The 14,921-nt window shown below is 37.4% G+C and overlaps 1 protein-coding gene across 11 annotated transcripts in view; it reads left to right on the top strand.

Annotated features, from left to right (window-relative positions):
* Lar (tyrosine-protein phosphatase Lar) overlaps positions 1 to 14,921 on the top strand; it is a 389,327-nt gene that overhangs the window by 201,185 nt on the left and 173,221 nt on the right. For 10 of the 11 annotated variants that reach the window (XR_010557786.1, XM_065357492.1, XM_065357501.1 and 7 more), the window contains 2 exons: positions 13,092 to 13,163; positions 14,079 to 14,375. Coding sequence is in view for 10 of the 11 variants with exons in the window: in XM_065357492.1 (XP_065213564.1) it covers positions 13,092 to 13,163; positions 14,079 to 14,375 (369 nt within the window). In the remaining variant the exon portion in view is untranslated. The remainder of the gene's footprint in view (positions 1 to 13,091; positions 13,164 to 14,078; positions 14,376 to 14,921) is intronic. The other variant, XM_065357498.1, reaches the window with a different exon arrangement.

Below are 14,921 nucleotides of genomic sequence, written 5' to 3'. Positions count from 1 at the left end.
AACAAATTGAATCATTTTTAATGAATCATTCGCGAACGCATCGAGTTATTTGATGAATTTTTTGTGAATCATTGACGAACAAAATCGTTTATTTTTGGAAAAATTCATGTTTTGAATTTTTTTTTTTTGTATGCTATATTTTTCGCATCAATTTAGCGAAAACATTGAAAGCTATCATTCGTAAAACTGGGGGGGGGGAGGGTAGTTTGGAACTTGGAACGCAGTAGTGTCAATTTCTTAGTCATTACTGCCGATTTCAAAAAATTAAGAAAGATAGCTGATTATCTAAAGAATGGCCAAACTCATTATCAGTAAGTCTGTTTATTTGGTGCCGCATCTCACATGCAGGGATATGGTTTGAAATTCCGAATAACGGTATTTTTGCCAGTTTGAGCCGTAAAAAAGACAATTTTGGCAGTCGAGCCCTTCTCATTTGAACACGTTCAATTACTCTCGCTGGTCTGTTAGTCGTTCGTCAAAGTATAGAACGTGACGAGACGACGAGAGAAAGATGTTTTGTAGCTTTTAATAGGGATCAGCGGCGTGAACATTTAATGTGTAATACGATACTCGTACACCACCACGTCCTCATCGTCGCCCTTCGAACACCCTCGCCCTTTTTACCCTTATTTTAAGACGGGGCGAGGATCGCAACGGTCGACGGACAGGCAACGCTTACCAACCTACTACTACGTGTGTATCATCGTGCAACTTACCTTAGTCGTAATTTCCCAAACTGAGCATCTCGAATCAACTGCTGCTCCATCTTCATTTCGGTGACAGCGGCCAGGCCACTGCAGCAACTTGCCAGCTCACCTTTTTCACCATCACCGTGGCTATTCTCGTCCCTCGGCCGTCCGTTCGTCCTTACTATAGTATTACCTATATAATTTGCACACGAACCACGACGCGACCGCTAATCGAACCTAGTACCCTGTGAGATCGTTGCTTGTCGACCTTTAAACTTGTCCATGTTTAGACACGAACACACACGCAGTTTCATGAAAACGTCAAGGGTTAGTGTACCAGATCAAGGCAGAAAGGCACCGTGAACGATATTGCCATTGCGTATACTATGTATTCATTACATATACCTACCTACTCGTACTATCCCGTTATCCTACTGACACGAGCGTGTGTCCGTCAATTGTATTTACCTTTCTGGCTGTCCTACCTTACCTATATCGCGGTCCATCGAAATTAACTTTAAACTTAAGTGGCTCGGTCTCGGTTTCGATTAATCTGCGGAAAATTTAACCGGCTGCGGTTTCGAATTATACTGTCGCAAATTTCACCCCGTTCTAATCTAATTTTTCTTCGTCGTCGTGACCCGCGCTAATTATGCGGATGTAGGGCGGTTTGCGAAAAGCGCCAGGATTAATGAGTTCGTTTTGTAGGGCTGTAGGATGGTTTGCTCGATGGGTTTTCTTGTTCGATGATGTAAGTTTGTATTGTTTAAATCTGATACTACTACTCGAAAGAAAGTATCATGATTTAGCTTTGTATCTTTGAAAACACTCGAACCTGTGAATAAATTTTTCTCAACTAAAAGTCCTGATTTGAGCTATTTCTGAAAGTTGTTCGGGTTTTTTGACACCTTATCTGGTCAAAGGTTGCTTTTAGCGTGTCTGTCTGATCAGAATTCTCTGGATTGGAAGATCTTCAGATCAAGTACCTCAAAATTATGCGGAGACGATATTCTTAATAGGGAGGTAGGTATATTCCAACTGACATCGAAATTTTTCAAGTGGACAAAACTAAATCAAAAAGTGCTTGAAAAAGTACATCATCTGCCAAAATTTCAGGTGCAATATGGCACTTTTCGATTTTTTGTCAATTTTTAAACATCTTTGAGCTGAAAAAAATGTGAAAAAATCAAAATATCATCGAATTGACCTTAGAATGTTCAATTTTGTTATGTAATATGCCCCCTTCCCCTCAAAAGAGTCGATTGGAAACGGGTCACGAAGCTTTTAAATCAGTCCTAGAGCCTTCAGCAGATTTTTGAAAGCTGAAAGATAGATTTTTGTGGACATCTCAATTTTTGAAAATCTGCTGGAGGTGCCAGACCTGCTCAAAGCGGTTCGAAATCGTCTTCGATCGATTCAGAAGGTCAAAAATAGAGCATTACACCAAATTTTGGTGATTTTTACACCTTATTTACGATATAAAGTGTTTTTCAATCTATTGAAGGGAAATTTGGTGGAGTTGAGGGGGGTGGCATGGTGGATAGGCAATTTTTCGATTTTTCTCACTTTGGAAAATTCTCAAAACGTCTTTTGAAAATTTTGGAAGACTTTGAAAAAAAAATGCTGAAGGAAAACTTTTAAACAGGACAAAGCTAAAATGAAGAAACATGTAAAAATACACTATCAGTCAAAATTTCAGGTTCTGAAGTTCACTTTTTGATTTTTAATGATTTTTTACTTATCTTTGGGCCAAAAAAATTTGTAAAAATCGAAATTTCACCAAATTGACCTAGAAAACTGAAATTTGGTATGTACCTACCCTGTTTTTAACGTCTGGAATTGATTGAAAACTATTTTCTATACATTTTGAGCAGTTCAGGAGCCTCCAGCAGATTTTTCAAGGTTGAAGAACAAAATTTCATGAGAATTTCAACTCTTAAAAATTTTCTGGAGGCTTCTGAACTGCTTAAAACTGCTTTATTCTCGGTTCAAAAATAGGGTACATACTAAATTTTAAATTTCGGGTCAGTCAACGTGAATTTGATTTTTTCGAATTTTTGGCCCAAATTAGATTTTTAAAATTTGAAAAAATGCGCTCAAGTCCCTGGAATTTGGACCGATGATGTATTTAATTCACGTACTACATTTTGATTTACTTTTGTCACGATTCAGAAAATGTTTTGTCAGTTGGATTGGATACGTTCTTTTAAGTTTTTTTCACCATCTTAGTGCTCAGCCCAGATGCCCTGGTTTTAATATTATTGGTAAATAACGCATTTTCCGACTCAATTTACAGAATAAACTCGAGTAAAGCTTCGAATTTCACGGTGCGAATGATTATTCCCAAATGAATCGTTCAAGGGTGTTGTCAATTTATCGAATTTCGTCGTCAATTAAGTTATTTTGAATTAACCTCTTTATTTTGTTTGTATAGCAAGTTCTGTCACGCAACAAGTTCACTGACCCATACAAAGTTTATGATTACTTATTTCAAGTAAATACCGAATAAAGGTACCGATTTCGTTATTCAAATTACATGTCTCAATCTTTAAACCAATAATATCTGGATTGTTGTACTTTAAAAGGAGGGATCGGTATCCAACAGTAAAAGGGAAAGCCCATTGCTTCAATTGAAAGTGGAAAAAAAAGCTTTGAGTATGCTGAGTTTATTCTCAGCTTTTTAAAAATGCTATCTTAAGCATGAGGTAGAAAGAAATGTGAACTCTTCAAATCGGTATTTTCCTTTTACCATCTTTTTTTTTCTTTTTGCGAAAAACCTGGATTCTACTCGTAAATCTAATAAAAGTCCATCGGAGATTTTTTTTTAAATATCTCGTTTAGAAAATTTGTTAAGCTTGATTCCATCAAGACAAAAAAATGAAATTTCATCAGATCATCACATTACAACAAAAAAGACACTGAAAATCCAGCTCCTGCGTTATCCGCACAAGTCATATTCGCCAATCAAACACGCAGCAAATAAATTTTCGGTGAAAAGCTATCCAAAAAATCAGGCGTTATTCGCCCTTCTTACCCATTTCATACGTATCTTCTTCGGGCTCCATTAAGGGCTGGAGAAAAAAAATCCGTACGTATCTCTGCAAGTAACACGTTTTCAAAATGATTTCATACAGCTCCGAAATTGCTTAATATTCGGACACCGACCAGAAAAAATACGACTATTTTGTTTCGTCGACAGGGCGAACGAAGCGAGCGGGCACAGGGAGAAACACGAAGAAAAGATTTTTTCATTTTTAAAGTCCTTTTAAAATACTATTTACGGTGCACCAGATGGGCTCGAAAAGATGGCACTGCCGAAGAAGTCGATGCCGGAGCATTATTATTTGCCGCCGCTGCGACTTGACATCTTAACGTGAGGCCCTTCTACGTCTCCTTTCATCTTCTATCCGAATGGTGTATATTTTTCTCTAAATTAAAATTTCCTATAATATACACCGAAATCGTTATATTAAAAAGTAATATTTTAAATGGGCGCATTTCACGCAACTTCCTATACCGCCGAGAATCAATTTTTTCATCGTCGAAAGTTCTCCAATTCGTTCTCTTCTCTTCTCCTCTCTTCTCTCGATGGTTTCCTTATCCTAGATTTTTTTTCTCGTGCTCAGCAACAGCCCGTATGTCGAAATCGAATTTCGCCTCGGCGTAGAATTTAATTCACGCCTCGCTGCAGTCTCGTCGTTTACTTTTTTTTTCTCTTTGCCCTGCAACCAAACCTATTCTGAGCAGCCTTTTTTCTCGTTTTCTTTAATCATTCAAATATCGTTGTAGATGTTTTAAATTATTTACTCGAAGCGATCGTTATTTCAGGAAATTTACAATTAAATAACCCAATTATCATATTTTTCTGTTGCTGGAGGTCATACGATGATACCTCCTGCTCTGTAGTATGCGTGTGGTGTGTCACAAATTGCCATTTTCCAAAATGTGTTCACAGACTGGTTCAATTTTTTCACGATTTGAAAATCGAGTTTGAAATGCATCTTACTAGGGAATATTTCAAACAGGAACTTCCCAACTCGAACAATACCAAAATACTAGTAGATTGAAAAAGCGTGTTCTGAAACATTTTTAGCTAAAATTTCATGTCGTGAAGTCCATTTTTGGAAAATTTTTGAAAACTTGAAATGAATCAATGACTGTGAATCGTCGTTGTTGTAGTCGCACTCGCACTCCTTTACAGGAGATAGCGTATTCCTCCATCTATATTAGCCGGTATCTAGCATATCTGATCGTTTTCTCCCTCTCATCAATCTTCCTTGGATTTTCCCCTGTACCACTAGCATGAATATACCGGTTTCTCGTATTTTATGAGCTATATACTTTAGCTTTCTGGTTTTGATATCTTCAACCATCATAGTTTATCAGCGCTCCAAGGTATCTGAATTGGTTTACATTTTCAATTTCTTGTGATCCGATGTTGATTTTGATCTCTTTATCATCTCCTTTTGTAAATCTCATCACCTTGGTCTTGCCTGCATTTATTTTCATTCCATATTTTAATCCTGCACTGTTGATTCGTTCAATCATTTTCTGCATCTGCGATTCTGTCCCAGCAAGGATCACTTTGTCATCTGCATAGCTTATTTTGTTTATTCTCTTGCCATTGATCTTGAATCCCATTTGTTTGATTCACGCTTCCCTCATTATTTCTTCTGCATACACATTGAACAACCTGGGTGAGAGGGGGCATCCTTGTCTCACACCTATGTTTTTTCTACATCCGTTCTCCAAGTACTCAGTTCTAATCTTGATGTTAGTGCTTTGCTCCCAGTACAGGTTCTTGATTATTTGCAGGTCTTTGTCATCTATACATATTGTATTTTTCCAGGATCTCCAACATCTTCTCATGGTTGACACGATCAAATGCTTTTTCATAATCGACGAAGCAAGCAATGATTTTCCTATTTGCATTCAGTGCTCTTTGAATGATCACTTTCAGCAGGGCAATTGCATCTCTCGTCCCTTTTTTCGCTACAAAGCCATATTGTGTTTCACTTAGATTTTCATCTATCCTCTTTTCAATTCTGGCATTTATGATGGAGAGTAGCAGCTTCAGTGTGTGGCTCATCAGTGCGATAGTTCTATATTCAGAGCATTTTTGCGAGTTGTTCTTTTTTGGTATTGGTACAAAATTTACTGCTTAGAAGTCCTTAGGCAGCGTGCCTTCATTGTATATTTTGTTTATTATCTTCAGCAGCTCCTTTTCATACTCTGGTGTTAGATGTTTAATCAAGTCTGCTGGTATGAGATCTTCCCCCACTGCTTTGTGGTTTCTGGCTCGCTTCACCGCATTCCTCAGCTCCCACATTTCAATTTGTGATGCCTCTTCTGTGGATGAAACTTCAATTTGAGCCGGATGTGTGTCACCTCCATACAATTCTTGTATGTAGCTGATCCAGACCTCTTTTGTTTCTTGATTGTTAACACAGTACTTTCCATCTTTTCCTCGCAGATATGCTATTCCGCTTCTCCTTTTCTTGTGGGTGGCCATCATCTGCTTCACTTTGGTATGCATTTCTCTAGAGTTGTGCCTTTTCTACAGCTCTTCTATTTCTTGGCACTTCTACTCATACCACATCAGCTTTACATGGGAAAATTTTTTTCCACTTTTTCGAAGTCTTACCCCCTAAAAACGTTCATTTATGTCTAAAAAGACATCATATAAAATTTCAGCAAAAAAAAATAATATTTACTGGTGGCGCAGATGAGTTGAATGTTGAGAAGGTAGGAGCGCATCGCGCGAAAACTTCCCATGGTTGCGAGCCAGGGAATGTAGCGTTGCGTTCCCTCGCTGGATTGAAGCAGACTTACAAAATGTTATCCCCTCTACGGTGCATGATAAGTAAGTCTAGTCCTTGGTGGGGTTCTTAAGATGTTATTAATGGAGATTCAATAACAATTTTTCAATTACAAAGCTGATTTAAGGTGAAAATACAAAAAATTTGAAAAGTAAAGAAAAAAGTATGAATTTGAGGCTGTAATATTCTATTCTACTCAGCAACTGTAGGAAAAAATGTGTGTAATGTAGATATAAGATGCATTTACATTGAAAGATGACTGTTTTATAAGATTCAGCACTTTCAGTTTATGTTTTATAACTATTATTCATTTTAAAGCCGTTAATTAGTGAAAATGGAATGTTTTGATTTCTGAATTCCACAATTTGGGTTCAAATGAATTCTAAAGCCGAAAAATCATAATCAATACTTTGTTGTGGTTGATTTAAAAATCCAAGAAAGATTGGAATCACTTGATGAGTTGTAGTGGGGATGCCACTCTCATTATAGTTGCGCCGAATGAACCCCGTCAAGCTTCGTTGCATTTCCCGTGGCACCATTGTGGGAAGTATTGTGCTTGCACGCGCTCGTATCTCTCAACATTCAACACGTTTGCGCCACCACTAAATATTAATATTTTTCAACAAAAATTTAAGGGGTTCCATTTGAACCAAAAATTAACATTTTAAGCGGGTAAGACATCAACATTTCAAAAAAAATGCAACCTGACTCACCCTATCTGCACATTCCCATAATCTGATTAATTATCACTATGTATTCGTTACTTGGTCTGTTTGCTTTTCTTCGTTCTTCCATCAGATCTAGTATCTCTTGAGTCATCCATGGTTTGTGTTTTCTTCTTCCTTTGAATGGAATAGACTTTTCTGCTGCTGTTTGCCTTTTTTCTTCGATACCCTGTTCTTCTTCCAACCTGTCTTCCTTTTACTTTTCCAGTTCTTCTCGGAATTTCTTTTGCACGTCTTTTGATTTGATTTCGTATTAATTAATGCTCCCTAAACGACCGTTCCCTCGAATGAATTTCCCTCAAAATCAACTTTGCAAAAAACTAGTTCTCCCTGCAATTTTGATAACAAAGCAAGGTTTTTTTGCAATTTTTGCAAACATAAAATGTATCTGAGACTTTTTGAAAAATGGTGACTAGTTGTGTAGTGATGGGGGGGGGGTCGAGTGGAGAGCTTTCTGAAAATTTAGTTTGAAAAACGCAGTGAAAAAGTAGTGATTTAAAAAAAAAAAAATTATAAGATTTTTCACAATTTTGTCAAAAAAAGACGAGACTTCCTAGCAGCCTGAACTTTTGAACTTTTTACACTTGATATGTATTTTGATTACAGTGGTTTTAGGACATGCTCTTTCGATCTTGCTCAGCTTCGTTCAAAGAACTGCCCTCGAATAAACCTTGAGTAAACCCAAATGCAGATCGTAAAAAATGACAACCAGGTAACTCTGGCATTACTCGACCATCGTTTTCGAAATAATACAGATGAATTCTCTCCACCTCTGGAGCGTGGTTCGCGTCAAGTGCGTGTAAAATAATAAAGGCCATTTCGGCTCGTTTAATAGCGAGCTTTTTAAATTAATCGCGTTATAAACGTCGTAATTTTCGGCTACGTTTCTTGTTATGTATATTGGACCAATTCCAAAACAACCGCCACTGCATAAAAGAGAGGCGCGGTGCAATTGGCTCGTAACGCTGGTCCGCACTTCGCTGTCTTTCCACAGAACGACTTGTTAAACTCTATCAAACATCACAACGAAGAAGGGGCACTTCTGCGCATATCTTTTCAGCTCATACAGCACCGAGAGCGTGCTCTTTTTTACACATTCACTCGTATACTATTTTTCTTCTCACATCATCCTCTCTTTTCTGCCTCTTGCTATTGTTTCCCTCTTTCCCACCTCTACTCCTACTCCTATATCGTTGTATTGTTTTAAAAGGCTGATTTTTCGCACGACCGAAACGTACGAGGCTGCTAGCAAAGTATACCTTCCTCGCCGATGCAATTTTCGCCAATTAACCCGTCCCTCTTCTTTATGTCTACCGAGCCGATAAAAATGATCGGCTGAAATTTTCATCTCTCTCGTTTTCGTCTCTCTATACCCTTCGCCGAGTCACTGGTTGCGCTGCGCTGAGCTGCGTGTTGTTGTATGGCAGCGACTATAATTAAAATAAATGAGGATAAAAATGCTCATCTTTATAATCCCTGATCGTCGACCCGCGTTACTCTTCGATCTGGTCGGGCTCCGACTGCTCCGCGTTCGCTTCGTACTCGTACAAAAGAATTAGCCGCCAGCGTACCGCCAATTCTGCAACTCTTGCTCTTCCATCATCAACTTCAGCAGCATCCAGTTCATATCGTCAAAACGGAAAAATTCACCTTTGCCGTTCATTGTAGAAAACCGAGCTCGATCGATAAAAATTTTCTCCGCTGTTTCGACAGTCAAAATACGAGGAAAAAAGCGAGCCTTCACTCGTATACCATACTCCTACATACACTTTGTAGGTACACGGCGTTATATTACAATTTAAATTCTCTTTTAAGCTCTCGCACTCGCACATACGTAATTTTCAAAATCTAATAAAACGAGAACAACAGAGACACGCAGATAGAGAGAGAGTGTAGCAGTGGAAAAAAGAACACAACTACAGTAAAACGCTCTTTCTCTCGAATTGGGTGAGGTACACGTACTGTATGTGTATGTTGTGGTAGTGATATTAACACCTTATAATGGAAATGAAAATTGTGTACCGTCGTTAAACGGTCGTGTAAAAATCAACGTGTAATATACCACTTTTTTTGCTGTTTTTTTTCTCTCTTTCTTCTAAACGAAGCTCTATTTAATACGCTGTATACCGTGTGCAGAAAAACTAAACCATGTTGAAGTTGAACTCGGTAATTGGCCGGCGGTAAAAGTACACTTACCGAGAATTACATTTTACTTATACGTTGTATCATACATTTTGTAAACTGCCAACAATTTTCTTCAGCAAATTGCTACTTAATTTTTGTATCTCGTATTTTCCTAATCGAGCCAGACAATGAAAAAAATAATTTCAAACGCTCGGGTCAATTTAAAGGAGCTGCAGGGTGATCTGAAGGTCAAAATGCGAGAATCATAGCTCAGGGATGGATTCATCATTCGATCTAGAGAGATTAAATACGAATGTTGGAAGGTTAAGACCTGGGAAAGGCTCATATTTGACTCATTCTCATTGTATGTATGTGCCGAATTTGCTCCTTAGAGATTGAGTCTTAAGGTCGAAAAACGCGAAAAAATGGTTCAAATTTGATTTTCTCAATCTTGGAGAGGGATCCAATTAATGAGGCTCAAAATGTGACTTTTTCTACTCAGACCTCGAATTATCTCTAGGTAATAAGTTGGATCGATTTTATAATACATTCTTATGTAGGTACAAAACATACGTTCGAAATAAGAAAAATAATTCGGACGTTCGTTCAACTCCACAAAGGTATCATCGTTATAAAAATAAGGATCACATCTAAGACCTACAGAAACACTTTAATTATCGAGATTATTACCGTTGCCTTGGAACGCATTTGGCATTATAAAAGCTAAAAAAGGTGAGATCTTTAATTGAATACATGTTGTCTAGCGAATGAAAATCTTATCTGTAGTCTCGGCAAAACGAATAAGGAACGAAATGATAATTTTGCAGAAGAAGTCATAATGGAACACAAAAAGCTAGGATAAGTGCGAGAGGCTGCTGCGAGCTTTGCGAGTACCTACCGATGGAATAGAAATTACGAATACGTACAAGTTTTCCTTCTTCTTTTTATTTATTTATTTTTTGAATCGGAGTAGTTTTCTTTTACTTTTTTTAGGTAGATATTTTGTTTGCTTCCTCATTTTTGTAATGATCCCTATTAGTGTTGTAATCCTTGTGTGATATGGAAAACAAAACAAAGTCAATTTTTAATGCAAAATTGAGTCGATTGCAAATAAATAGGTGTTTCCTATCTGCTTTGTTTTGGATTTTTAGCAGGACTCGTACTGATTATTAAAATTTTTAAAAGTAGCTTTTGATTACTTTTTCAAACTTCTTGGTTCCTTTCCAAGTTTATCGAGTTAGAAAATTTTTTTTCAACATTTTTTAAAACTCATTACCTGGAAAATGGCTGAACCGATTTCGATGAAATTTAAAATCTCACTAAGCCGCCAAGATTCCTACAAAGTGCATATGTACTAATACAACCCTCAATTTTTGGTGAATTATTCATGAACGAATTGATAAATTTTTTGATGAACCATTCGCCAACGAATCGATCAATTCTTTAATTTATGAATCAATTCGTTCGCGAATGAGTCACTTATACGAATCGATTCGTTCGCGAACGAGTCACTAAAAATTATTCAATTCGTTCGTGATGATTCACCAAAAATTGAGTAAGTGAATCGATTCGTTCGCGAACGAGTCACTTACACGGATCAATTCGTTTGCAAATGATTCATTAAAAATTGAGTAAATGAGTCGATTTGTTCGCGAACGAGTCACTTATACGAATCAATTCGTTCGCAGATGATTCATCAAAAATTGAGTAAATGAATCGATTCGTTCGCGAACGAGTCTTTTATACGAATCGATTCGTTCGCGAACGAGTCACTTAAACGGACCAATTCGTTCGTGATGATTCACCAAAAATTGAGTAAGTGAATCGATTCGTTCGCGAACGAGTCACTTACACGGATTAATTCGTTCGCAGATGATTCATCAAGAAAAATTGAGTAAATGAATCGATTCGTTCGCGAACGAGTCATTTATGTACGGATCAATTCGTTCGTGAATGATTCTGTAACTATTGATCAACTTGTTCGCGAATGATCCACCTGGAAATCAATCGGTTGTGAATGATTCGATTCGATTTGATTCATTTCGCTTGAAAACAGATCAATTCCTATGCAATAGTTTTACAAAAACCGAATCAATCGTGAACTAATTGATCCGTTTGCGAATGATTCGTCAAGTTCGTAAATGATTCGATTCGATTGTAAACAGATCAATTGCTGTGTAAATGTTTCAAAAAAAGTGAATCAATTCGTTCGTCAAAGATTTTTATTAATTTGAAGAAAAGTCGGTCTTATCACGCTACACGCGTGAGTGTTTTTTTTTTAATTTTGGAAAACTATATTTTCCACTCAGTCCTTTTTTACGAGTAACTATTAAAAAAAAAAATTGAAAATGATCAACTGTGAATAAAATGTGCAGGGCATTTTTATGGCCCGAAGAAATTTCAAAAATATCGAAAATTGCCCTAGAAAGTGAGAAAAAAATGAAATAATTTGGAGGGAAAAATGAAATTTGACAAAAAAAGAATCTTTCAAGCAATTTAGTAGAAAACAGGACTTTTGTTTGGCAAACTTAGAAATAAAAAGATAGTTTTTTAGCTAGGTAATGCAAAACCTGATGCTTTTTGGACATTTTGACAAAAAAAAAAACACATTTCATCAACTCGCCAACTGGCCAAAAATCCATCCTACTCTTGGCAAAAAATTGGATTTTTTCGACAATTTTGGCAAAAACAAAATGTTTTTGGGCAATTTTGGAAAAAACAGGATGTTTTTGGGCAATTTTGGCAAAAACAGGATGTTTTTGGGCAATTTTGGAAAAAACAGGATGTTTTTGGGCAATTTTGAAAAATTACAGGATGTTTTTGGGCAATTTTGGCAAAAACAAGGATGTTTGTCAATTTTAGCAAAAAAATGTTTTTTTCGACAATTCTACCTAAAATGGTCATTTTTTGACATATTTTGTCAAAAATGGAAATTTTTCGAATATTTTATCCAAACCTTCGAGAATATTAGCGTTTGCCAAAAGAAGTGGGATTATTCACATTGGATATTTCATGAAAAATTTCGAAAATTTTCCTAAATTAAAACAGCTTCTTTGAATTCCTCGCATTTTTTTTTTTTTTTGGAATTCGCGAAAAATCCAAAAGTGAACTGGAGCACGTGAAATTTCGGTTATGTAGGTTTTAGCTCATGCTTTTTCGATCTACATAGCTTGAATTTGTTCAAATCGGAGAGTTTTGTTGGTCGAATATCTTCTTCATCTGTTCTAAAATGTTTTGAGAATTTTTTTTTTTTTATTAATGGCTTCGGTTTGTGGAAGTTGATGCTCTTAAAGATTCTGTAAAACGTTATATTTAAATCTAAATAGGTTTAATAACCGGAAAGATCGCGTTAAAAATTGCATTTCTCGCGAATTTATCTCGCAACAGTATTTTTTTAGTACCGTTTCTACTGTTTTCGCTGGTTCGTTGTGAAAAAAGCTAGGTAATTTCTAAATGACTATTTTATCGCAATTGCTACCACAAAAATAACACGTAGGTAGGTAAGGTATCTAGCTAGGTACTCGGTAGTAATTGCGGACACGAGATCATCGTCGAATACCTATGTCGGGTGTTGTTTTCGCCTGCGAGATAGGACGCTTATAATGAACTCCTTCTCATTTTGGAAGCCGAGGAGAAACGGGCTGACGCACACGTTGTAATGGCGTCGTGTATTAGTACGTGACTCGGCATTAATGTGTACGTGCGGTGTATTATGTTGATGATGTGATTTACAGGACGTTTGTTTATAAGTTGTCACGTTCCAGTCTTAAATTCCACTAGTGGTCCTTTCATTCAGTATTTAACACGTAAGTATACATTTCGACGACGGCGATAAAGTCGAGCATGTGTGGTAATTCCCCATTCCCCCACCCCTTCCCCCATTTCCCCTCGCCCTCGCTCACCCTTAACCCAGCCATTTCTCGCAATATTCACTCCACATGTGTGTTGTACCTGCTCTAAAGTTGGGTGTTGAGCGACCAAAACACCTCTATACCTATCGGTTAATGTTACTCGCGATGGAATATGGCTCGATGACAATAGAATGAGAGAGTGAGAGAGGGCGGATGGGGAGGAGGAGGAGGCATTCTTTATTGAGTTGATATCTGAAAAGTCGCTGATAAATTACCTGTCAGAATGTGATACAAGTGGAAAAAGTTTAAGGCGAAAGCGAAACGAGCGTGTTTCGAGTGAGACGCAGAATAAACGAGAATTTCATGTCGGGGTATTTTCAAAGTATAGTAGGATAGGATGTGAGACAAACGAAAAGAAAAGGACACAGGGAGCAGGGACAGCGGTAGAATTAATGTGCCGAGTATAATGCGAGTAGAAAAACTTTGCAGCGAGAGGAGTACCGTAGTAGGCTTTGTTGCCAATGCGAAGATAATGTTGCCATTTTTTTATCACCGAGAGAATGGAGGCGAGGTAACGAGGAAGAGGGTGTATCGTCGGACGGAGATTTGTTACTTTTCGAAATGAAATCGGTATAGAGAGAGAGAGAGCTCGAGCAAGAGCAAGATAGTTATGTCAATGTAACATGTGCGCGATTATTGTAACGTTGAACTAACTACTCGTATACCGAGATTATTGGTATGAGAGAATAACGATGAGGATGGAAACGGAGAGTTTCGATACCGTTTTGACTTTTTCTCTCGCGTGTTGCGTTTAAATCTGGCCACGTCGGTGTTTTCTTTTCTAATTGCTGGTTTTTCTTTTGATTGCAGATCCACCCGAAATAACGCTCAAGCCGAATAGCCAACAGGTGCGCAATGGCGCCTCCGTTTCGTTTTACTGCGCTGCTCGAGGTGATCCTAGTCCGACGTTGTATTGGAAAAAGAATGGCAAAAGGATTTCAGAAAACATATCTAGATATCAGATGACCAATTTTACCGGAAATGGGTTATCGTTATTGAGGATAGATCCGACGAGAGCGGTTCGCGATAACGCCACGTACGAATGCGTCGCCGAAAATGGAGTTGGAGATGCTGTCAGTGCGGAGGCCAAGTTGACTGTGTTCGAAGGTGAGTTTATTTTTTTCGATATTTTCATTTTGCAGGTGATTTGTGTGCTGGTTTGTGGTTGGATACGTTTGTTGGAGGGAGTATTGATGGGATCTTGAGGGTTGTAAAATTTTGAATTTGGATGATGGTCTGAAGATACGAGTATAAACGGTGATCTCTGATCTCGATTATTCCTAATGAACCCGAACCAAAAGGGAATCCGATCCCTTGAACCTAAAACTTGTTAATCCCAGGCATTATTTGAGATCGTTTGAGTTTCAAAGTCAGAGTCTGTGCGAATCAATGTGTTCAAATAATTTCCAGAAAGATTTGAAATCTATGCTTTAGGTGTCCAAAGATCTCAACTCTCAAATTCTTCAGAATTTGACGTCGTGAGGTACCAGAAATTTTGGACGACTCGTGCATATTTGTTCACAAAAATTTTAAAAATCATGTCGATTTCATTTTTATTGCAATTATTTCTGAAAATTATAGCTCAATTATGTGCTCAAAATCTTCAAAAACATTTTGGACAGAATATTTGAATTTCGTGAAAAATTTTGACGC

Source organism: Planococcus citri, chromosome 3 (genome assembly GCF_950023065.1).
Source record: "Planococcus citri chromosome 3, ihPlaCitr1.1, whole genome shotgun sequence".
NCBI lineage: Eukaryota > Metazoa > Arthropoda > Insecta > Hemiptera > Pseudococcidae > Planococcus > Planococcus citri.
This window is presented reverse-complemented; position numbering and strand designations above follow the sequence as displayed.